This window comes from Microcebus murinus, chromosome 18 (assembly GCF_040939455.1).
Source record: "Microcebus murinus isolate Inina chromosome 18, M.murinus_Inina_mat1.0, whole genome shotgun sequence".
Taxonomy (NCBI): Eukaryota; Metazoa; Chordata; class Mammalia; order Primates; family Cheirogaleidae; genus Microcebus; species Microcebus murinus.
Window position 1 is genome coordinate 31676736 of NC_134121.1, and position 23513 is coordinate 31700248.

General features: G+C 41.2%; 1 protein-coding gene, 4 non-coding genes and 1 pseudogene across 5 annotated transcripts in view; 5 read left to right on the forward strand and 1 right to left on the reverse strand.

Annotated features, from left to right (window-relative positions):
- Nucleotides 1-23513, forward strand: part of TEX14 (testis expressed 14, intercellular bridge forming factor) — a 132578-nt gene that overhangs the window by 8652 nt on the left and 100413 nt on the right. The window contains exon 2 of the mRNA XM_075994432.1: nt 22968-23103. Coding sequence (XP_075850547.1) covers nt 22968-23103 — 136 coding nt within the window. The remainder of the gene's footprint in view (nt 1-22967; nt 23104-23513) is intronic.
- Nucleotides 3252-3415, forward strand: LOC142862194 (U1 spliceosomal RNA). Its single transcript, XR_012913281.1, has one exon. It is a non-coding gene; the product is annotated as a U1 spliceosomal RNA (small nuclear RNA).
- On the forward strand, nt 4811-4974 carry LOC142862197 (U1 spliceosomal RNA). Its single transcript, XR_012913284.1, has one exon. It is a non-coding gene; the product is annotated as a U1 spliceosomal RNA (small nuclear RNA).
- LOC142862196 (U1 spliceosomal RNA) lies at nt 12727-12890 on the forward strand. Its single transcript, XR_012913283.1, has one exon. It is a non-coding gene; the product is annotated as a U1 spliceosomal RNA (small nuclear RNA).
- LOC142862195 (U1 spliceosomal RNA) lies at nt 17473-17636 on the forward strand. The gene has a single exon (XR_012913282.1). It is a non-coding gene; the product is annotated as a U1 spliceosomal RNA (small nuclear RNA).
- On the reverse strand, nt 20383-20826 carry LOC105872518 (ubiquitin-conjugating enzyme E2 variant 1-like; annotated as a pseudogene).

Consider the following 23513-nt stretch of genomic DNA (forward strand, 5'->3'; position numbering starts at 1 on the left):
TATAGTGCCAGCTACTCAGGAGGCTGAAGCAGGAGGATCCGTTGAACCCAGGAGTTTGAGGTTGTTGTAAGCTATGATGATGCCACTGCACTCTAGCCTAGGCAACAGAGCTAGACCCTGTCTTAAAAAAACAAAACAAAACAACCCATGCTCTTAACCTTTATGCTGCCTATCTTGTCATATGCATATTATGTCATACAGGCTATTTGCTTAATTTGTATATTGCAAATATCTTCCCACTTTGCCATGTGTATTTAAACTTTGTTTTATGAAGTTTTCTACTTTATTTATTTATTTTTGGCTCAGACCTCACAGAGATGAAGAGAATTTATACTTTATAGAGATTTCTGTATGGAAATCTAGTCAAATTTTGTATTTAACTCTGACTCTGGTAACATGCTTAGAAAGTTTTTTACTTAAAAATTATGAAGATAATTTTATTTGTATTTTGTCTACATGTGGTTTGATTTACATTTGAATATTTTAATCTATCTGATTTTTTTAAATATACAGTAGGAGGAGGCATTTTTTTCTTCTTTCCAAGACTAAGCTAGTTTTCTCAGCAGTCTTTGTGGGGTAATCTTTCCCCCCTGTGTATGAAATGATACTTTTATCATATATTTTATGTATTTAGGTCCTATAGTCTTGGTATAAAACCTCTTGAGTCAGGCCAGAGGCAGTGGCTCACACCTGTAATCCTAGCACTCTGGGAGGCTGAAGTGGGAGGATCATTCAAGGTCAAGAGTTCGAAATCAGCCTGAGCGAGACCCCATTTCTACTAAAAAAAAACAGAAAGAAATTAATTGACCAACTAAAAATATATATACAAAAAAAAAAATAAATTAGCTGGGCATGGTGGCACATGCTTGTAGTCTCAGCTACTCAGGAGCCTGAGGCAGGAGGATTGCTTGAGCCCAGGAGTGAGTTTGCTGTGAGCTAGGCTGACGCCATGGCACCCACTCTAGCCTGAGCAACAAAGTGAGACTCTGTCTCAAAAAAAAAAACCTCTAGAGTCATTGTGTCTGTTCTTTTAAAATATCCTACTTGATTCAGTTTATAAAGGTTTTATACATTTGGTTAAGAGTTTTGCATATTTGTTCATAAGTGAGATTGATCTGTGGGATTATTATGTCTGCTTTGTCTGGTTTTGGTAATAGTTATGCAGTCTTTATATAATGAATTTAAGAAGCTTCTCCACTTTTTTCTATGCTAACTTATGTTAGTGTTTAACAAACATATATTGCCTCATTTTTTTCTAATCAAAGAAATGTGGCTCTCCTCAAAGGATATTAAAGTATGAATAGTTTCTGTGAGGATTATAACAATAGCATTTTTTTTTAATTTGCTTGGGGTAGAAGACAGTGGAGGACAGACACCTTTTCGCCCTAAGGAAGACTCTCTTGAGCCTATCTTTCAATGACTCGACCAATACAATGAAATTCTTGTGAAATATTTAACCTGGGCCTTGGGAAGATTATGGGCCCCTAAGGACTCTGTGTTATTAGTTTAAGAAGGCACTGCTAGTCACAAATCTTATGAAACTAGCATTTTGGACATAAGAATTATTTGGTGGTAATAGCAGTATAGTTCACATACATCATTTTTTCTCAAACACAAGTTATTCTCAACTAGATTGCAAGGTATCTTAATTTTATTTCACAACAGAAAATGTAGATATTTTATTTATAAATTTTATATATATACTCACATATGTGTGTGTATATTACATAATTCTTCCTTCTTTGAAAAGGAAAGCATACAAAAATCAAACTGGTAGACTGTCAGAAGATCACACTTGAGTACTTTCTGCTTGCCTCACAGAATCCCCTCCTCCTTTATCCCAATATTTTTTCTTCTGTCTCAGACACTAGTATTTACTCAGTTGTTGCTTGTTAATCTTTTATAAAAATTTTAAAAACAGCATTATTTCTTCCTGTTTTAAAGATATAATCTGGTTGATTTATTTTGGCAGAGAGTAGTTAAGAGTCCTTCTGTAAAATAAAAAGACTTGGGAAATAGGGTGGTTCTGGTGTGATCTTGGGGAGACAACTGTTAAATTTGGAAACTCCAAATCTAATTTACAGTGAGGAAGGAAAGAGAGGGTGAGACGAGTCATAATATTTATTATGTGGTCATGAATATGTGAATAATTAATCATTGCCTGAGATAGGATTTGCTCTTTTTTGAGGAGTCTAATAGGCGTCTGGGAGGGCTCAGGAGTTTCTTGTAGAATGGATTCTCCAGTGGTCTTGTTCTGGATTTTGGAAACACCTGTAAAAAAAGCAGATGATGACCCTGTGCTTGTAGTGTTGGGTATGGGAGAGTTTAAGGACACCTCCAAACACAACTTATTCCTGATTGGGAGGAGGGACATTGATCACAGAAGTATTTCCAGAGGTGAGGGTCATCTGTCATACTCTGAGTGTGGAAGGGGGTGCTCTGTGATCTTTTCCTAGTTTGTTTTGTTCAAAATTGGAAGTAATGTTTGTGAGCCTGGGCAACATAGCAAGACCTCTTCTCAACAAAAAGAAAAAAAGAAAAGCGTTTGTGCACTTGATCTTTCAAGTAACAGTGATCTAGGAAGAAGCACCCAAGAGAAGGGAAAAAAAAGTAAGAGTGATCATTTGCTGCATGTTTGAAAGAACATTTTGTACTTGACGCTTTGGACTGACAACCTATACATAGACTGGATTTTCAAAGGTACTTTTACCGAATTTCATCTTGGTAGACTTGCTTATTTAGGTTATGGGTATAGCGGGTTAACTGCATCAGAAATCACAGGGACAGAGGCGGGTGCGGTGGCGCGCGCCTGTTGTCCATCCTACCCCGGAGGCTGAGGCAAGAGGATGCCCTGAGGCCAGGAGTTTTCGCTGGGGGAAAAAAGAAATCACAGTGACATCCTCAAAGGCAGGAGCTAATTTATGTGTTTACATTGTAATCCGTAAAGCGTCTTTAAATTTTATTTCAGCAGCATCATCAAGCTTGCTGGCAAAGGACGCGTTGAATGAGATCAGCAAAAGGGGTGTGGAATATGTAGATAAAGCGCGGTGACTGCTGGTCATTCGTAGCCTAGGCCTATGTTTCCTAAGATTATGACATATCCAGATATACAAAATTATTGCTACGTGGTTATTATAGCTGGAAAACCTTCATTCCGTAGGTGAGGGGCCCGATAGACCGCATGAGAAAAATGACCCTACTTATGAGTGGTTTGAATCTGAGTGCGAGGGGCCTGGCAACGACAGCAACTCATACTTACCTGGCAGGGGAGATACCATGATCACGAAGGTGGTTTTCCCAGGGCGAGGCTCATCCATTGCACTCCGGATGTGCTGACCCCTGCGATTTCCCCAAATGTGGGAAACTCGACTGCATAATTTGTGGTAGTGGGGGACTGCGTTCGCGCTATCCCCTGTTCTAGTCTGTTTAAGAAAGGTGTAGTTACGGTGTGAGAGGTGGGTTTTTTTTCTCATGTTTGTGCTAGGGATTTTGGGGTGCCTATCGTTGTGTGTGGAATGCGTGGGTAGTTTACCCACGAAAGAAACTTTCTGTCATTTCTTAGTTTTCCTGGGAGTTTCTGTTGTCCACAATTTCGTACTTTAGTGTGTGTATATACGTAATTTGGCTTTTAGTTATTGGTGAGCGCTTGCGCTAAGTTGTCACTTGGGTTTTTTCACTTAGGATAATGGTCTCCAACGGCAAGGGTTTTAAAGCCACGTCTCTGAATATGTGGGGTTTTGCTGTTTCTCTGTCATGGAAACAGCCCTGCTTTCTCCATTAAGTTACTGTAAAGGATTACTACAAAGTGAGTGGTTTAAAGCTACACAAAATGTTTTACATCTCAAAGCAGCCAGAAATCTAGGGGGCTGCGTTTCTCAGGAGGTTCTAGAGGAGAATCTGTTACCTTGCATTTTCGGCTTCGAGAAGCTGCCTTTACTCCCTCCATTTTCAAAGCTAGCAATTTAGAAAATCTGACTTCTCTTTCATTCTATATATATATATATATATATATATATATATATATTTTTTTTTTTTTGAGACAGTCTCACTTTGCTGCCCAGGCTAGAGTGAGTGCTGTGGCGTTAGCCTAGCTGACAGCAACCTCAATCTCCTGGGCTCAAGCAATCCTCCTGCCTCAGCCTCCCAAGCAGCTGGGACTACAGGCATGCGCCACCATGCCCAGCTAATTATTTTTGTGTGTATATATATATATATATATTAGTTGGCCAATTAATTTCTTTCTATTTATAGTGGAGACGGGGTCTCGCTCTTGCTCAGGCTGGTTTCGAACTCCTGACCTTGAGCAATCCGCCTGCCTTGGCCTCCCAGAGTGCTAGGATTACAGGCGTGACCCACCACGCGCTGCCGTCTTTCATTCTTCTAATCTCTCATAAGGACTCTGTGATTATGTTAGGCTCACCCGGATAATCAAATATAATCTTTTCATCTTAAACTCTTAATCACATCTGGAAAGTAACAGATTCACAGGTTCCAGGAATTAGGAAGGAAGACATTTTTGGTGGGGTATTATTCTGCGTACACCATCCAAAGTCTCCAGGAGCTTTTGATGTCACCAAAAGGGGCTTGGAGTATGTAGATGAACGCAGTGTCTTCTGGTCTTATTTACACTGTACGAATATTTCTTAGGATTTTGCATATATTCTAGGTCCAAAATGTTTTTGTATGGCTCTTATAATTTGGAGATGGCTTTATGTTATGAGTGATAAGCTAGAACTTGTGCGAGGAGGTTGACCCTATGTGTAGTGTTTTTGGAATCTGAGGGTGAGTTGCCATGCGATTTTCCCTACTCATACTTACCTGGCAGGTGAAATACCATGATCATGAAGGTGGTTTTCCCAGGGCAAGGCTCATCCATTGCACTCCGGATGTGCTGACCCCTGCAATTTCCCCAAATGTGGGAAACTCGACTGCATAATTTGTGGTAGTGGGGGACTGCGTTCGCGCTTTCCCCTGTGTTACTCTGTTCAAGAATAGGAGTTGTTTTCTTAAATTAGTTGTATGTTTTGAAGTGTGGTTTCAGATAAATCTCTGTTTTTCTTTTAGAGACAGAATCTCGCTTTTTTGCCTGAGCTGGTGTGCTTCAAACATTATCCTGGTTCACACCAGCTTTAAGTTCTTAGGCTCGAGCAATTCTTCTGCCTCAGCCTCCCAACTGGCTGGCCTACTGGCATGTGTCACCATGCCCGGCTGCTGCTACTAAGTTTTCTATTTTTAGTTGTTTGGCTAATTTTTTTAAGAGATGGGGTCTCACTCTTGTTCAGCTTGTCTCGTGTCGAACTCTGTCTCGAACTCCTGACCTCAAGCAATCCTCCCCACCTGGGCCTGCCAGAATGCTAGGATTACTGGCCTAGGCTCTGTTTCCTTACACTTCCATTTGCAAAATGAAATAGCTATGGTGTGATTGTTGTAATGACAGGCTTCTTTTTGTATTTTTTTAGATGTTGAATTTGTTTTGTTTTTGTTTTTTTCTAAAATGGTTTTACTTTTTACTGAAGTATAATTTGTGTATGTGACTTTGAGAACATCAATCAGATAATCAGGTTTGTCCTGAAAGAGTCTGCTGTCCAATTTTTAGCTGTTTTTTTCTGGTTACTGTAAATGGAGCAATTTTTGGTTCCCATGGTTGTATACTTTTATTATTTGTTGACTTCTCATTTGGAAATACAAGGATATTAACAAGGCCTTATCCCACCCATAAAAAAATTAATGATGTTGTAGATTGTGTAGAGTGGTAAAAGAAAGGGCAGGAACAAATGTGAATGGTAGGAATATGTGATTTATTTACTACTTGTAAATAATAATGACTTATTTCTATTTGGTCAGTTTTTTAATTGCTATATAATGATTGAACAAATTTCTGGATTACACGTCATGTTTTAATACATCATACAACCTGTAATAATCAAATCAGGGTAATTAGAATACCCATCATCGCAAACGTTTATCATTTTTTTTGTGTTGGGAGTAATATCAATTTTTAAATTTCATTTTGCCTACTACAAAGAAAGACATGTATTGATCTTGTTTCCTGCAACTTTTCTAAGTTCAGTTATGAATTTTTAGAGTTTTTATGGTAAATGCTAATTTAGGGTTTTCTACATAAACTTCCATGTCATATTAATTAATTTAGGATCTTTAAGATGAAGAGTAAGTTATTGTCTCCTTCAATGATTAGAAGACACACAAGATAGAAATAAAGATTTTATTACTTACAGGTCAAAGGGGGGGGATACAAGGTATGCCCAAGGGCGGGACTGAGGCTGGTCGGTGTGAAAAGAAGGACAGAGAAGGACCCATGGACCAAAGCCTTTATTGAGATTCAGAGTATTACCCAAGCAGGTTTCCATGGGGAGTTCTCACCCTTGCTCAGGTTTGTCTCAAGCTTCTGAGCTTAAGCAATTCTCCTGCCGCCTCGGTCTCCCAGAGTGCTAGGATTGTAGGCGTGAGCCACTGAGACCAGCCAGGAATTAGTTTTCTTATGTTAAACCAACTTTATATTCCTGGGATAAATCTTACTTGATCTTGGTGTATTACCCTCTTACATATTGCTGGATTTGGTTTCTAATTTTTTAAAGGAATTTTGTGTATGTTCATGAGGGATAATGATCTGTATTTTTCTTATATAGTTTTTATCTGGTTTAGATATCAGAGTAATGCTGGCTTCTTAAAATATATAGGAAAATGTTCTCTCCTGTTCTGTTTTCTCAGAGTTTGTGTGAGATTAGTATTGGGGATTTTGAACAGAAGAGTGACATGATCTAATTTAGGTTTTAGTAGGCTTTCCTGGCTGCTCTGTTAATAACCTGAGGGAGCAAGGATGAAGGGAGATGAGTCTGGACACTATAGCAATCTTATAGGCAGGAGATGAGAGCGGCTCATCAAACGTCAAAAAGTGGTAACTAGAGGTGAAGGGGTCAGATTCTGAATATAGTTTTAAGGAAAAACCAACAAGATTTGCTGGTGGATTGAATGTGGGATATGAGAGGAAAGGAAGTAGAAAAGGATGACCCCCGAATCTGATTTATATTTCTCCTTTAATACACTTTTTTCACCTATTCAAAAATAGAATCTAGAGGGCTGTCTCTCCTGCCTTTCCTCTTTGCTCATTCCCATTCACAGGTGGGGAGGCTGGAGTATCAACATGCCAAGGTACTCAGAATCCTGAGGGGAAGGCTGGTCTCCTTCTTGAACTTTTCTCTCTTTTTTTAAACTTAGGATACTTATCCAAAACTTCTAATGTAAACTAAAGTAGAATAATACAGAATTACTCCTATTTTACCATACCAGTTTAAGCATGGTCAATTCAAGGGCAGTCTTGTTTCATCTATCCATCCATACCCTAAAACACCCCCCACCTGATTATTTTAAAGCAAAGCCCATATATCATAGTATGTATTTCATCCAAGATTAACCCATATTTCTAAAGATAGGACTCTATTTCTTTTATTTTTTATTTATTTTTTAATATTTTAATGTTTAAACTTTTTTCTTTTTATTTTTTGTTTCATTTTTCCAGAAGCTGAAAGTTAGTATCTATTTCTTTTTCTGGACATTTTTGACAGCTTTATTGAGGTATAATTTGTATACTATAACATTAACCTATTGTATAATTTGATGATTTTTGGCATATTTATACAGTTGCCCAACATCATCATAATCCATAATATTTTCATGACACCCTCCCCTCCCCCCAAATTCCCCTGTGTCTATTTGCAATCATTCCTAATTCCCATACTCAAGCCCCAGCCACAGGCAGCAACTGATCACTGACTATCTCTGTAGATTTGCCTTTTCTTGGAATTTCATATAAAACAGAATCATATACTATATAGTCTTTTGTGTCTGGCTTCTTTCACTTAGCATAATGTTTTTGAGATTCATCCATGTTGTTATATTTATCATTAGTTCCTTTTATTGATGAATAGTATTCTATTATATATGGATATATCACATTTTGTTTATCCTTCTCTTGATAGATACCTGGGTTATTTCCACTTTTGAGCTATTATGAATAATGTTGCTATGGACATTTGCACACATATCTTCTTTTGTTTTTGTTTTTTTGAGACAAAGTCTCACTCTGTTGCCCAGAGTGCTGTGGCATCAGCCTAGCTCACAGCAACCTCAAACTCCTGGGATCAAGCGATCCTTCTGCCTCAGCCTCCCGAGTAGCTGGGACTACAGGCACGCGCCACCATGCCTGGCTAATTTCATATATATATATATATATTAGTTGGCCAATTAATTTCTTTCTATTCTTTTTTATAGTAGAGACAGGGTCTCACTCAGGTTGGTTTCGAACTCCTGACCTTGAGCAATCCGCCCGCCTTGGCCTCCCAGAGTGCTAGGATTACAAGCGTGAGCCACCGCGCCCAGCCCTAACTTTTGAATTTATAGTGACTTTCTTAAAATTAGTGTCTGTGGCTTCCTAAACATTCTGTATTCTTTCAGAAGGAAAAAAGGGAAAAGAGGAACAGGGTTGATAGTGCTTTGAGTGACACTGAAAAACAGGCTTGAGTAAAGGTTTAAAGGCACAGAGCATGAGAAGGAAAGGAAGCTGGACATAACCAAAGGATAAAAACCAGCTGGAGGCCGGGCGCTGTGGCTCACGCCTGTAATCCTAGCTCTTGGGAGGCCGAGGCGGGCGGATTGCTCAAGGTCAGGAGTTCAAAACCAGCCTGAGCAAGAGCGAGACCCCGTCTCTACTATAAATAGAAAGAAATTAATTGGCCAACTGATATATATATAAAAAAAAAAATTAGCTGGGCATGGTGGCGCATGCCTGTAGTCCCAGCTACCCGGGAGGCTGAGGCAGAAGGATCACTCGAGCCCAGGAGTTTGAGGTTGCTGTGAGCTAGGCTGACGCCACGGCACTCACTCTAGCCTGGGCAACAAAGCGAGACTCTGTCTCAAAAAAAAAAAAAAAAAAAAAAAAACCAGCTGGAGAAAACCAAAGTAAAGAGGGCTTGTAATAGGTAAATAGATAACTCCAAGGCCACTGAGGAGAAATGTGCCTTCCTCCAGGTTACTGACTATGTGTTGGCAAACTTTTTAGCACTCTGCAATTGTTGTGTTTAGGTTGAGGATGGCTTTGTTCTTAGCTCTGCATAGAGAATTGGGACTGAAGTGCTGTCAAAAGTGCTTATTTGGACTGTGAAGTCCGTGCACTTATATATTAGAAGTGACCATGCCATCCAGGGGCCTACAAGAGAGAGCGTCTGGCTTTGGGTGAGATGAGATGTGATTGCCCTGATGGGAAAGACATTCTGTCCTGAAGATGGATGCCTCAGTGTCAACCATTAAACTCTAAATTTATGGAAGTGCCAATGTATACTATATATATTATATATATATTACATATATCTAAAAATGTGTATTGGCATGTTATATGATTGATGTTAAGATGTTCTTTTTTTAAAAAATAGATGCTCTTTTTTCACATATCTCTGAAATGAGAATTCATCTTGTAATCCATATTTTACTATTAATTTGCATGTTTTCTTCTTTTTTAATTTTTAATTATTATAGGTACATAATAGTTGTATATCTTTATAGGGTACACAGGATGTTTTGATACAGGCATACAATGTGAATTAATCAAATCAGGGTAATTGGGGTATCCATCACCTCAGACATTTCACATTTCTTTGTGTTAGGAACATTCCAATTCTACTTTTTCAGTTATTTTAAAGTACACCCTAACTTATTGTTGAATATAGTCATTTTGTTGTGCTACTAAATATTGTTCATTCTAACTATCTAACTATATTCTTGCACCCATTAACCATCCCCACTTTATCCTTCCTCCCTGCTACCCTTTCCAGCTTCTGGTAACCGTCATTCTACTCTCAGTCTCCATGAAATCAATAGTTTTTAATATTTACCTCCCACATATAAGTGAAAACATGTAAAATTTGTCTTTCTGTGCTTGGCTTATTTCACTTAACATAATGGTCTCCAGTTCCATCTGTGTTGTTGCAAATGGCAGGATTTCATTCTTTTCTGTGGGTATATAATATTCCACTGTGTATATTTACCACAATTTCTTTATCCATTTATCTGCGGATGGTTCCATAAGTTGGTTCTGCATCTTAGCTATTGTGAATAGTGCTGCAATAAAGATGAGAGTGCAGATATCTTTTTGATATACTGAATCCTTCTCCTTTGGATATATACCCAGCAGTGGGACTGCTGGGTCATATGGTAGTTCTATTTTTAGGTTTTTGAGAAACTTCCATACAGTTTTCCATAGTAGTTGCACTGATTTACATTCCCATCAACAGTGTACGAGGGTTCCCATTTATCCACATCCTCACCATCATTTGTTATTGCCTGCAGGGTTTTCTTCTTAATGGAACATAAAAGAATGGTATATCTTGTAGTGGGTATCAGATTAGATGAAATGTATTTATGTTAAAGGCTATTATTTTTTTTTTCTTTTTTCTTTTTACATGATTTGCTCATGAATAGAGGTGATTATTATTAATGATATAGAAAAAGGAGAAGGACAGAAGCTACGCAAAGAAAGAGACAAAAGATAACAGAAAGTAGTCTCCTGAACCAGATTACTTGGATCCAAGTCATAGCTCTGCCACTTACGTTGACTGTGTAAACTTGAGTGAGTTAACTCCTCTGTGCCTGTTAAAGAAAAAATCATTCATTGATACTTGTTAAAGCACAATAGGAAGACTTTATTTAGGACCATTGGATGGGTATAGGGACCACTGCAGTGGGATCTTGCAGTAGGGGAGAAAGATTGGGCACAAGTCTGAATACAGCATGGATAAATGGGAATTTATAGTCAAGGAACAGTGTGGAGGATCAGTGGATGGAAAATTACTAAGAGGGAACATCAGGGGTAAGGGGCATTCTGGGTAAACTGACCTAAGAGGATTCTTATTGAAGACAGGCCAAGTTGAACAGATATCACCTGGTAGGTGGTGCAGTATGAGGAACCTGATCAGCTATCAAGGATGGGGAGTTCTGGCTGAACTGACTTAGTGGCGTTCTTTTACTAAAACTGAATTTTACAAGAAAATGCACAGGTGGGGGCCTCGGAGAAGGTCCAGAAGCCTGACTAAAGTTTGACTAAACAAAGGATCTTTGTCATGCCTCAGGGTCTAGGTTCTTTATCTATGAAATGGGGATGATTCCATTTCCTATGTCAAAACTGTGAGCATTAAATGTAAAGTTCAGGTGCATGTTAAGCACTCAGTAGATGCTAGCTGTTAGTATTTCTTGATTTTCTTTAGGGTTTTTACTGAGTTGCCTGACTCATGTTATTATTATAATTATGTGTTACGGTTTAGGCTGTTGCTTTGCTAATTTATTTGGTTTAATCCTCACAAGAACTCCTTCAAAGTCAGTAATGTACATTTTTTTTTTTTTTTTTTTTTTGAGACTCTCCCTTTGTTGCCCAGGCTAGAGTGAGTGCCGTGGTGTTAGCCTAGTTCACAGCAACCTCAAACTCCTGGGCTCAAGCAATCCTGCTGCCTCAGCCTCCCGAGTAGCTGGGACTACAGGCATGTGCCACCATGCCCAGCTAATTTTTTCTATATATATTAGTTGGCCAATTAATTTCTTTTTTTATTTATAGTAGAGAGGGGGGGTCTCACTCTTGCTCAGGGTGGTTTAGAACTCCTGACCTCGAACAATCCGCCTGCCTGGGCCTCCCAGAGTGCTAGGATTACAGTAATGCACATTTTACAAACTGAAGAACAGCTTCAGAGGCTAGAAGCTTATTTAAAGTCCTGTATTGTGGCTGGGCACGGTGGCTCACGCATGTAATCCTAGCACTCTGGGAGGCCTAGGCTGGAGGATGCTGGAGGTCAGGAGTTCGAAACCAGCCTGAGCAAGAGTGAGACCCGTCTCTACTATAAATAGAAAGAAATTAATTGGCCAACTAATATATATAGAAAAAAATTAGCTAGGCATGGTGGGGCATGCCTATAGTCCCAGCTACTCGGGAGGCTGAGGCAGCAGGATTGCTTGAGCCCAGGAGTTTGAGGTTGCTGTGAGCTAGGCTGATGCCACGGCACTCACTCTAGCCTGGACAACAAAGCGAGACTGTCTCAAAAAAAAAAAAAAAAAAAAAAAAAAACTCGTGCATTTTAACACTGGATTGCAGACTAGATCTTGGATTCCAAAATCTCCCCTCTGCAATACACTCCGCCAGTCCCCCTCTTAGAATGGGACGAAATGGTGCCGGGCTGGTGCGGAGCCCAAGAAGGCATGAAGTCGGCTCGTGACTAAAAGCTCATTCGCGTCCGTTTTTAGCTCAAGGGAACTCCACACAGGGAGATACGAAAGCCTTCCGGTACACCGGAGGTTGGGAGAGGGGTAGATTTTGAAAATAGCTTGACAGACATCACTAGAGTAGGCGGAAGCAGGAGGAGGAACCAATGGTTGGAAGTCGGCCAAGAGGGTGCGCAGCGGCGGCTAAAGGGAATGTGGCTGCCGGGACTGTTTTTGACGTCACGCCGGGAGGTGGAGTATGTAGATTGCAGACTCGGTGCATGTTGGAAGCGCGTTCCCTGGAAAGAGATGCATGTCGTCTCTATCATCAGTACGAAGATACAGTACGAAAACCTTCGTTTTCTTTGGGTGCGCCATGTGGATAAAGTCCAGTTAGAATCATTTTACGAGTGACCCGAACCTTACAGTGATGTGCGCTGCACCGGGTTGTGCCAGGGTCAAAACCAACTCATACTTACCTGGCAGGGGAGATACCATGATCACGAAGGTGGTTTTCCCAGGGTGAGGCTCATCCATTGCACTCCGGGTGTGCTGACCCCTGCGATTTCCCCAAATGCGGGAAACTCGACTGCATAATTTGTGGTAGTGGGGGACTGCGTTCGCGCTTTCCCCTGTTTTCTTTGGTTCAAAAACAGACTTAGCTTATGGAGGTTAAGTTGAGATTTTGCCTTTTAGGTTGAAAAACGGTTTGTGGTGGGCATTTGCGTTTAAGTTTATTTTGTTTATGGGGAAGTGGTCATTTTGCGTGTGATGAAGACTATTTTGTGTGAATTTCTAGTAACAAAATTGTTGCTAAAGTTGATTTCAGCTGCTTTTTTTTGTTTTTTAAAAATATATGGCTTTTGTTTGGGATCCAACCTGTAGTCTCAGCTACTTAGAGGAGTTTGATTATGTTAGTGAGTTTATGATGACACCACTGGCAGTCTTTTCTGGACAATAAACACAGAGGGACCGTCTGCTGCTACCCCCACAAAAAAAATTAAAAATGTTTGCCATGTAACTCCTGCCCCAAATAATTTAAGGCCCGGTAATACTCTGAAGTTCAATTTCTTTTTTTTTTTTTGAGACAGAGTCTTGCTTTGTTGCCCTGGCTAGAGAGTGAGTGCAGTGGCGTCAGCCTAGCTCACAGCAACTTCAAACTCCTAGGCTCAAGCAATCCTGCTGCCTCAGCCTCCTGAGTAACTGGAACTACAGTCATGTGCCACCATGCCTGGCCAATTTTTTCTATATATTTTAGTTGGCCAATTAATTTCTTTCTATTTTTAGTAGAGACGGGTTCTTGCTCTTGCTCAGGCTGGTTTTGAACTCCTGACCTTGAGTGGGCCTGCCTCTCAGAGTGCTAGGATTACAGGCCTGAGCCCCAAAAGGCCAATTTTTTATTCCTGACTGAAACCTCCTACCCAAAAATAATAACTTAAGGCACCTCTTAGAGGACTAAAGTAACAGGGAAAACTGAAAATGTACCCTAAGAAACCATCATTAATAACAAAGATGGGGGGAGGAGGGGATGGGTATATACATACATAATGAGTGAGATGTGCACCCTCGGGGATACTCTTGAAGCTCCGACTCTAGGGGAGAGGGGGGCATGGGCACTATATGTAACCTTAACATTTGTACCCCGATAATATGCTGAAATAAAAAAGAAAAAAATAACAAAGATATAAGGCCTGTTGATTGCAGTTATATCTAAAATGGCAATTAATTGGAAACAGAATATTGATTATATAAATTATCTATGATCCAGTATATAGTAAAACTAATAAAAAAGTTATAAAATGGCATGTAAAGTATACTCCTTTAAAAAATATATATGTAGGCTGGGCGTGGTGGCTCATGCCTGTAATTCTAGCACACTGGGAAGCTGAGGCAGGAGTATTGCCTGAGCTCAGGAGTTTGAGACCAGCCTGAAAAAGAGCGAGACCCCATCTCTACTAAAACTAGAAAGAAATTATTTGGACAACTAAAAATATATAGAAAAAATTAACTGGGCACGGTGGTGAATGCCTGTAGTCTCAGCTACTTGGGAGGCTGAGGCAGAAGGATTGCTTAAGCCCAGGAGTTTGAGGTTGCCGTGAGCTAGGCTGACGCCATGGCACTCTAGCCTGGGCTACCTAGTGAGACTTTGTCTCAAAAAAAAAAAGAAAAGAAAAAAAATATATATATATGTATGTATGTATAAAGTATCAGAATTACCACATATAACATCAAATTATAACAGTGATAATTTTGTAATGAAATTGTGATTCTAAACTAAAAATAAAATCCTGCCAGGCTTGGTGCCTCACACCTGTAAATTTAGCATTCTGGGATGCTGAGGCAGGAGGACTGCTTGAGGTCTGGAGTTTGAGACAAGTCTGAGCAAGAAAAAGACCCGGTCTCTACCAAAAATGGAAAAGTTAGCCGGGCCTGGTGGCACATGCCTGTACACCCAACTACTCAGGAGGCTGAGGCAGGAGGATTGCTTGAGCCCAGGAGTTTGAGGTTGAGCTCAAACTAGCCCTAACTAGGCTCAAATTCTCACTGTAGCCTGGCTACTGAGTGAGATTCTGTCTAAAAGTAAAATAAAATAAAATCCTAAACCGCTCCCCTAGTCCCCTGACTGAATGGACCCCTCTTTGCCAAGGGGACCCCAGAAAAATTCTAAAACTGAGTTCTTGGCCATGAAGGGAAAGGAAGTCTCTCTCTATATGCCTCATTATAGCCCTCCCTTTGGAGTGTAGACACAGCAACTGAAGAGCATTAATGTTAAAATAGAGATCATAAGACTGACAAAACAGACTCTTTGTGGCAATAAAATAGTAAATTATCAACAGGATCTAAGGCCACGCAAGGCAAAGGTTAAGTCACACCTGTAGGCCACCATCAACTGGCTTCACAAATCACTGAGTGGTATATTGTGGCTTGCCTTATCATTAGCAGACTTCATAATTTAGGCCAGGGGTCCTCAAACTTTTTAAATAGGGGGCCAGTTCACTGTCCCTCAGACCGTTGGAGAGTGTGCACTGTGGGCCTAGGATGAGTCAGCTGCTAAGGAGGACCGGCAAACACCCCGAGGGCCAGATAAATGTGCTAGGCGGCCTGCAGGCCATAGTTTGAGGGACGCCTGATTTAGGCATTCCTTCCCACTCCAGATTTTTAGACAAAGCTTAACTCTTTCAACTAATTGCTAATTAAAGAATCTCTCAATCCACCTGTGACTTGTAAACCATCCCCCTAACTTTGAAATGTCCTGCCTTTTAGGGCCTAACCAATGTATTCCATCCATGTATTGATTTATAATTTTACCAGCAATTCCTGTCTCCCTCAAATGTATATAACCAAACTATAATCCAACTGTCTCAGAACCACGTAAGGCGTCTTGAGTTTGTGTATCCCTAGGCTGTGGTCACTCCTAATGGATCAGAAGACACTTTTAAAAATTATTTTAAGGCCGGGCGCAGTGGCTCACGCCTGTAATCCTAGCTCTCTGGGAGGCCGAGGCGGGCAGATTGTTTGAGCTCAGGAGTTCGAAACCAACCTGAGCAAGAGAGAGACCCCGTCTCTACTATAAATAGAAAGAAATTAATTGGCCAACTAATATATATAGAAAAAATTAGCCGGGCATGGTGGCACATGCCTGTAGTCCCAGCTACTTGAGAGGCTGAAGCAGAAGGATTGCTTGAGCCCAGGAGATTGAGGTTGCTGTGAGCCAGGCTGATGCCATGGCACTCACTCTAGCCTGGGCAACAAATCGAGACTCTGTCTCAAAAAAAAAAAAAAAAAATTATTTTAGGTCCGGCACAGTTGCTCAGGCTTGTAATCCTAGCACTCAAGGGAGTCCAAGGTGGGAGGATTTCTTGAGGTCAGGAGTTGTATTCTTTCTTCTTCTTTTTTTCTTTTACCTATTCCTGTCCCTTCTATAGAGGTCAGGAGTTCTAAACAAGCCTGAACAAGAGCGAGAGCCTGTCTCTACTGAAATATAGAAAAAAGAAAAATTAGCCGGAGAACTAAAAATAGAAAAAATTAGCTAGGCATGGTGGCACTTACCTGTAGTCCCAGCTACTCAGGAGGCTGAGGCAGGAGGATTGCTTGAGCCCAGGAGTTTGAGGTTGCTGTGAGCTAGGCTGACGCCACGAGGCTCTAGCCCGGGCAACAGAGTGAGACTCTGTCTCAAAAAATAAAAAAAATAAAAATTATTTTACAGAATTGTTTCTTTGTTTTATTGAGGGGGCGGGTGGTCTTTTAACGTGGTTGATTTTAATTTTTAAAAACTTTTCTGTCTTTTCCAAGTTATCTGCCAGGAACATTTATCACTATTGTAATAATTAAAAATACCCTCCAAAAATATAAAACAAAGGAAAGCTCCTTGGATATTAGAGTTGCTGCAAACAGAATTGTTTTGTCTGGAACTCCTTGCGGGAAAACACAACGTGAGATATATTGGTGTAAGAAGAAGAAAAAAAGCACTTGGTTTTTTCCCAAATCCAGGCCGGATGCTGCTTCCCTTGGCAAGCACTGCAGAGACCGGCTTTGGGTCTTGAAGTACGCAGGGCACCAGTCCAGGAGCAGAGTGGCCTGGGTGGGGCTTGGAGGCTCGCTGCCGCGTTTTACATGCATTCACCCCTCACAGAATCCTTGTGAGGTAGGCAGTATTATTTCCACTTTATAATTTTGAGAAACGGGAACTGACAGAGCCTGAGTTTGATCAAATCCGAGGGTGGAGTAGCGAATCAGACCTGGCACAGCCGTTTCCGCTGCCTTCCCCTGTGCCGCGCCCCACACCACGGCCTCCCAAACTGCCCTGCAGCGCACGACCGAGACTCATGGTTACACACGCGCTCCTTTGCGTATGCCTGAAAAGGCAAGCGGTCACAATCCCTTCAGTCACACCTGCCGATGCCCTTTCCCTCGTCCCGAGGGGTAGCGAGAGCGAACGCTTCTGGGCGGGAACGGAGTGAAGAAAGCCTTGAAGCGGAGGGTGACGTCACTACAAGAGGCAGGGATATGTAGATGACAGCGCGGTGATTGCCGGCTCTAGTGTATTTTCCGCGCCGGAGACTTCCCTGCGGAAATGCAGAAGGTTGTAGTTTGATCCTTGTCATATAAAGAAACTTGTGGCTTCCAACTGAAGGCCTAAGAACGCGTAATACAATTGACCATTACTAAGTTGTGTGTTGAAGACAAAGGTGAGCTAGCAGTTAGGCATAGCAACTCATACTTACCTGGCAGGGGAGATACCATGATCACGAAGGTGGTTTTCCCAGGGCGAGGCTTATCCATTGCACTCCGGATGTGCTGACCCCTGCGATTTCCCCAAATGTGGGAAACTCGACTGCATAATTTGTGGTAGTGGGGGACTGCGTTCGCGCTTTCCCCTGATGATGTGGTTTGAAATAATAGACATTAATCTTTTGTGTTTTTGTGCTTATATTCTGGGTGTTGATGGGTTTGCTGGCGTTGCTCTAAGAGAATAATGTAGACTGTGTAGCTTAAACAATGAGTTGTGTTTTTTTTCAACTTTAGGATGGTGAGAGCTTAAGACCAAGCTGCTGTTATGGTTGGGTTGTTTTTTTTTTCTTTAACTTTTATGGTGGTTGGGGTTCTGAATTCTTTCTCTTAAGGCTTTCAAGGTAGCTGACATTTCTGCCTCCTTACTCAAATTTTGGCACCTGGTGTCTCTTCTTACAATGATACTAGTTATTGAATTATGGTCCCATGCTAAGGGCCTCATTGTAATTTGATCATCTGCTTAAAGACCTTATCTCCATATACAGTTACAGTCTAAGATGCTGGGGGTTAGGCTTCAACATTTGAATTGGGGTGGCTTGAGGGACACAGTTTAGCTCACAATTAGCCATCCAATTTTTTTTCACACAATGAATTGCTTTTTTTTGTTTTGTTTTTCTTTTGAGACAGTCTGGCTCTGTTGACTAGGGTTAGGGTGCCTTGGCGTCAGCCTAACTCACAGCAACCTAAACTCCTGAGCTCAAGTGATCCTTCATCCTCAGCCTCCCAGTAGCTGGGGCTACAGGCATGTGCCACCATGCCCGGCTAATTTTTTCTATATATTTTTAGTTGTCTAGCTAATATCTTTCTATTTTTAGTAGAGGCGGGGGTCGCGCTCTTCCTCAGGCTGGTCTTGAACTGACCTCGAGTGATCCTCCCTCCTCGGTCTCCCAGAGTGCTAGGATTACAAACGAGCCACTGCACCCGGCCATGAATTGCTTTTATTTTGGTATGCATCCACATTTCAGCATTTAGTGGTCCTGAACAGAAAGTGGAAAAACGCAGCAATTTGGCAGGAAGTCAAGCTCGCCAATTTCGGGAATCTGCTGTGAATACGCAGTTCTTTCTGCATCCCTGCTGAAGATGTGAGAAGCAGCAGCACCAAAACCAAAGTATGCACTGAATTCAAGGTTCTTTTTGTTACAGGTGTCAGATTACAAACTAGACCTCAATGGATTGCAAGGATGACCAAATGAGAGCCCTGTTCAAAACTTCTTCGATGTTTAAAAGCAAAAACAATTACAGGAAAATAAAACAATTCAGAGGGATCATGTGTGGCTTATGAGTGTCTTCATGTGGACTTTCTCCAACTTTAACCACCAAGGACTCTGAGAGCTGGCAGGTCTGAGTAACCCTGGTGACTGTTCTTTTCACCTGATCAAAACCTGAGCTCAAAAAGTGCATCAGCTGATGAGGACAGCAGAGGGAAGCAAGGCTGAGGACCCCATATTCATTTCCCAGGCTGGTAGAGTGAATAAATGTGGTTCCAAAACTAAACAAGGGAGGTCAGAGACTCTGTTCAACCTTTTCTGATGGCTTCTGGCCAAAGCAAGGAGTGTCATGGAAAGTGTTGGGTGATGACAGTGCAAAGAGGGACTTGAGAAGGAGGGAAGAGAAAGCAGCACCCCTCAATAAAGGTGGGGGAGAGAAGATATGGGGAAAGCCCTGAATTCCTCACCAAAGGCCAATGTCAGAGGGGAGCAGAGGGGTTATAATCTATGCTTTGGCCAAGGGTGGGAGTGGAGAGTGGGCAGGGTATGATGACTTGGAAGGGGGCATCATTTAAGACTTAAAGAAAGAAACCAGGGGTGCAGGCAAAGCACCCCATACACCCAGCAATAGTCCCACAGGCTGTGACCTGAAACTTTCACATCTGCTCTAACAACCTCCCCCTCCCCCCCAAGCTTGGAGGGCTGTTGCAGGGAGGGAAGGAGGCAGAGGAAGGGAAAGGAGAGAAGGCAGAGACCCCAGGCCATGTAATCAGCAGCAAGGTGACTGTGTGATGTGTCCGTTCACAGTTGAGTTATATGTGCCCCACCAGTTATGACAGGAACCAATTTAAATATACTTTCTTTTATTATTATTATTATTTAAAAATTTTTAAAGATGAAGAAAAGTACGCCTAACAAATTTTTCTGTCATCCTTGCATGGGAGCTATGCTAATCTTCTCCATACCAATTTTAATGGAATGTGCTGTATATGTGCTGCCAAAGGAGCACAAAATAAATATACGTTCTTGATCTTAGAAGTTCAACTATGTGGACTGCGGTTACACTTGACTGGATGATTTGTTATAGCACAGCTTATATATTTCAAATGGACAAAAAATTTGTATTGGCTGGACACAGTGGTTCATGCCTATAATCCTAGCACTCTGGGAGGCCGAGGCGGGCAGATCACTCAAGGTCAGGAGTTGGAGACCATCCTGAGCAAGAGCAAGACGCCGTCTCTACTAAAAATAGAAACAAATTAATTGGCCAACTAAAAATATATAGAAAAAATTAGCCGGGCATGGTGGCACATGCCTGTAGTCCCAGCTACTCAAAAGGCTGAGGCAGTAGGATCACTTGAGCCCAAGAGTTGGAGGTTGCTGTGAGCTAGGCTGAGGCCATGGCCCTCTAGCCGGGCAATAAAGTAAGACTCTGTCTCCAAAAAAAAAAAAAAAATTGTATCATTTACAGTATCTTAAGGTAAATTGCCTTTGAATGAGAGCTTTCCTTCCAGTACTTTGACATCTACAGGATATATCTAGAAAATTTACTACTGTGGAAAATGAAGACTGCATAAATCAAATGGGGTGGGGGTGGAAGGGAAGGTCCTCTGGTTTTTCTTTTTGATTAATTGCTGTAACACTGTCCTTTAGATGGCTGAAAGAGTTTCATATTTTCTTTAGCCATCATTAGGTGCTGAAGCTCTTGAAGGACAACTTTGATGCTATATGAGTTCTGCCATCTTGCTAGCACTGATATGGCTCTTGGCTCCACCACTCCATTAGAACTATTAACTCTATTCATATTAATTTTTATTACAAATCTTACACATGGGGGTGCTTATAGGTATTTAGGGCCACATTCTATTTTAAGGCTGTATGTTCGGTTTTCATAAATTGTTCTTGGAGGCCCAATTATCACCCCTGTCCATCTCATAAGTGTCATGTCTTCGTCATATTCTAGAGCCCAGCTAACTGTGCGATCTCCTGCTCCTTTCTGGCCTTATCCAATTTCTTCCAACAGTTGGAAATTGTGAGGGACCTTTACTCCTGAGCCTGTGGTGGCTGCCATCTTGTGTCATTGTCCTAGCCATTCAAGTTATAATGGAAATATGCCACTCTTTTTATACCTGGAAATAGAAGGAAGGCAGAATGGAAGGCAGGGAGGAAATGACATCTTGCTGTAAAAGCTTCAGTTCACATATATTTAACATAAATATTATTTTCTATCACTTTTTGTTTGCTTAAGAATGTTGTGATGCTGTTGGATTACAAGGATGCTGTTTGTAGTCAATGGCATGCATATTAGCAGATATCAAAGGAAATAAAGTTAATGCACTCAATTTATCAGCACTTTCTACATTTATTAGATACATTAAGAAGGTGTTATTTCTCAGTAGTTTATAATCCCTGAGCCTCCTTGCTGGTGAAGATCCACTGAAGTGTCAACTTTCTTGCCTTTTTCTTTTACTTACCCTCATTTCACACCTGTGCTTCCCCATGGAGCCCTTAGTCAGTGCCCTTAATGTGCGTGCTTGTTGATTCATGTTGATGGGGTTTCCTTGTCTTACCCACTGTCTGTGGAGCACCGATATGGTGCCAGTTGTCTGCCCTGCTAGACTGTGAGGATTGTGATAGCAGTGATCTAACGCCTGTCACCTTTGAGACACAGGGTAGATGTCTTAGTCCATTCTGTGCTGCTATAACAAAATGCCTGAGACTGGATTATTTATACTAAACAGAAATTTATTTCTCACAGTTCTGGAGGCTGGGAAGTTCAATATAGAGGGGCCAGCATGAGATGAGGGCCTTATTGCTGCATCACCCCATGGCAGAAGGTGGAAGGACAGGGCAAGAGAGGCAAAAGGAGGCCTAAATTCATCCTTTTATAAGGAACTCACCCCTTTGATAATGACCTGCTCCCTTGATAATGATAACGACATCAATCCATTCAGAGGGCAGTGCCTAAACACCTCTTAAAGGTCTTACCTCCTCCCAATACCTCCACATTGGGGATCAGGTTTCTAACACGTGAATTTTGGAGGGCACATTCAAACCATATCAGTAGGTATACCGTAAACACCTGATTGTATGAATGAATGATGGTCAGGTGTGGCTGCCACATGTGGAAAGTTAAAATCTCCCTTTGTGATTCTTCTTCTTTTTTTTGAGACAGAGTCTCACTTTGTTGCCCAGGCTAGAGTGAGTGCCATGGCATCAGCCTAGCTCACAGCAACCTCAAACTCCTGGGCTCAAGCAATCCTACTGCCTCAGTCTCCTGAGTAGCTGGGACTACAGGCATGCACCAACCATGCCTGGCTAATTTTTTCTATATATATATTAGTTAGCCAATTAATTTCTTTCTATTTATAGTAGAGGGGGGGGGTCTCGCTCTTGCTCAGGCTGGTTTCGAACTCCTGACCTCGAGCAATCCACCAGCCTCAGCCTCCCAGAGTGCTAGGATTATAGGCGTGAGCCACCGCGCCTGGCCTCTTTGTGATTCTTAGTAAAGCTAACAACTACAGAGAACTTGTTTGGTACCAGGCAGAGTTCTAAGCACTTTACACATATTAGCTCAATAAAAGCTCTCAACAACCCTCTGGTTATTATTATCCCCATTCTACAGATGAAAAAATTGAGGCCTATCAATGTTGAATAATTTCTCCAAGGTCCACAGTGACAGAGCCAAGACAAAAACTTTAGAGTCTGAACTATGAACCTAACCCACTACATTATAACATTATACTATCTTATTTTATACATATATATTTAGGAGATGGGGTCTCACTATGTTGTCCAGGCTGGGCTTGAACTCCTGGACTCAAGCAATCCTCCTCCCTCAGGTGCTGGGATTAAAGGCATGAGCCAGGATGCCTGGCTTTACTACATTATACTATCTACACTCCTATATAATGACTACATTTGTGTTCTAAGCTTTCAAAGGCAATATTTTCCTAATTAATGACACCATAAACGTGTATATTTCTAATTTTATTTCCTAGTAGTCATCACTTTTTCAGTCCTGGGAATTAGTGATAAATATATTCAGGTCTTCAATTGCAATAATAACATAGAGTTTCAGTAATTGTTCCCCTAATCATCTTCATTATTAATAAAGGTGGATGGACAGGTTTCTAAATGTGAAAGAATCTAAGTTGCTTCGTTGCATTTCTGGTTTGGTTAGAATAAACATGTTGGTCTCTTTTGAAACAGATGTCTCGGGCTATTCATCTTCCAGTCCCCTGTCCTGTTCAGCTTGGTACCTTAAGAAATGACTCCTTGGAAGCTCAGCTTCATGAGTATGTCAAACAAGGGAACTATGTGAAAGTGAAGAAAATTCTTAAGAAAGGTAAGCACCATATTGAGATGGGAGATGCAACTTGGTCCACATTTCTGAATAGCATTCATAGGAGAACCAGGGACATCATAAAACTATGAATGGGTTCTTGGGGAAGTCTAGATGTTAAATTTAGAGATTTGATAATCTCTACCAGTGTACTCATGTTGTTCAATAGAAGTCATAAATCCCTGTTTGGATACTGTTTTGTTTTATTTTGTGCTAGGGAACCACAGGGTCTTCCAACTGCTAGGCTCCTAATGTTTCTCTCAATCTTCCCACCTTTGATTCTGCCTGATTCCATTTTCTCTGTCAAATCTGCTCCATCCATTGAGTCCCTTGAGGCCTGCAGTTGACTGAGTAGGCCAGCTTTCACTGTGCTGCCCTTTATTGCTCTTCATTTCCACTCAGTGCTTTTTGTT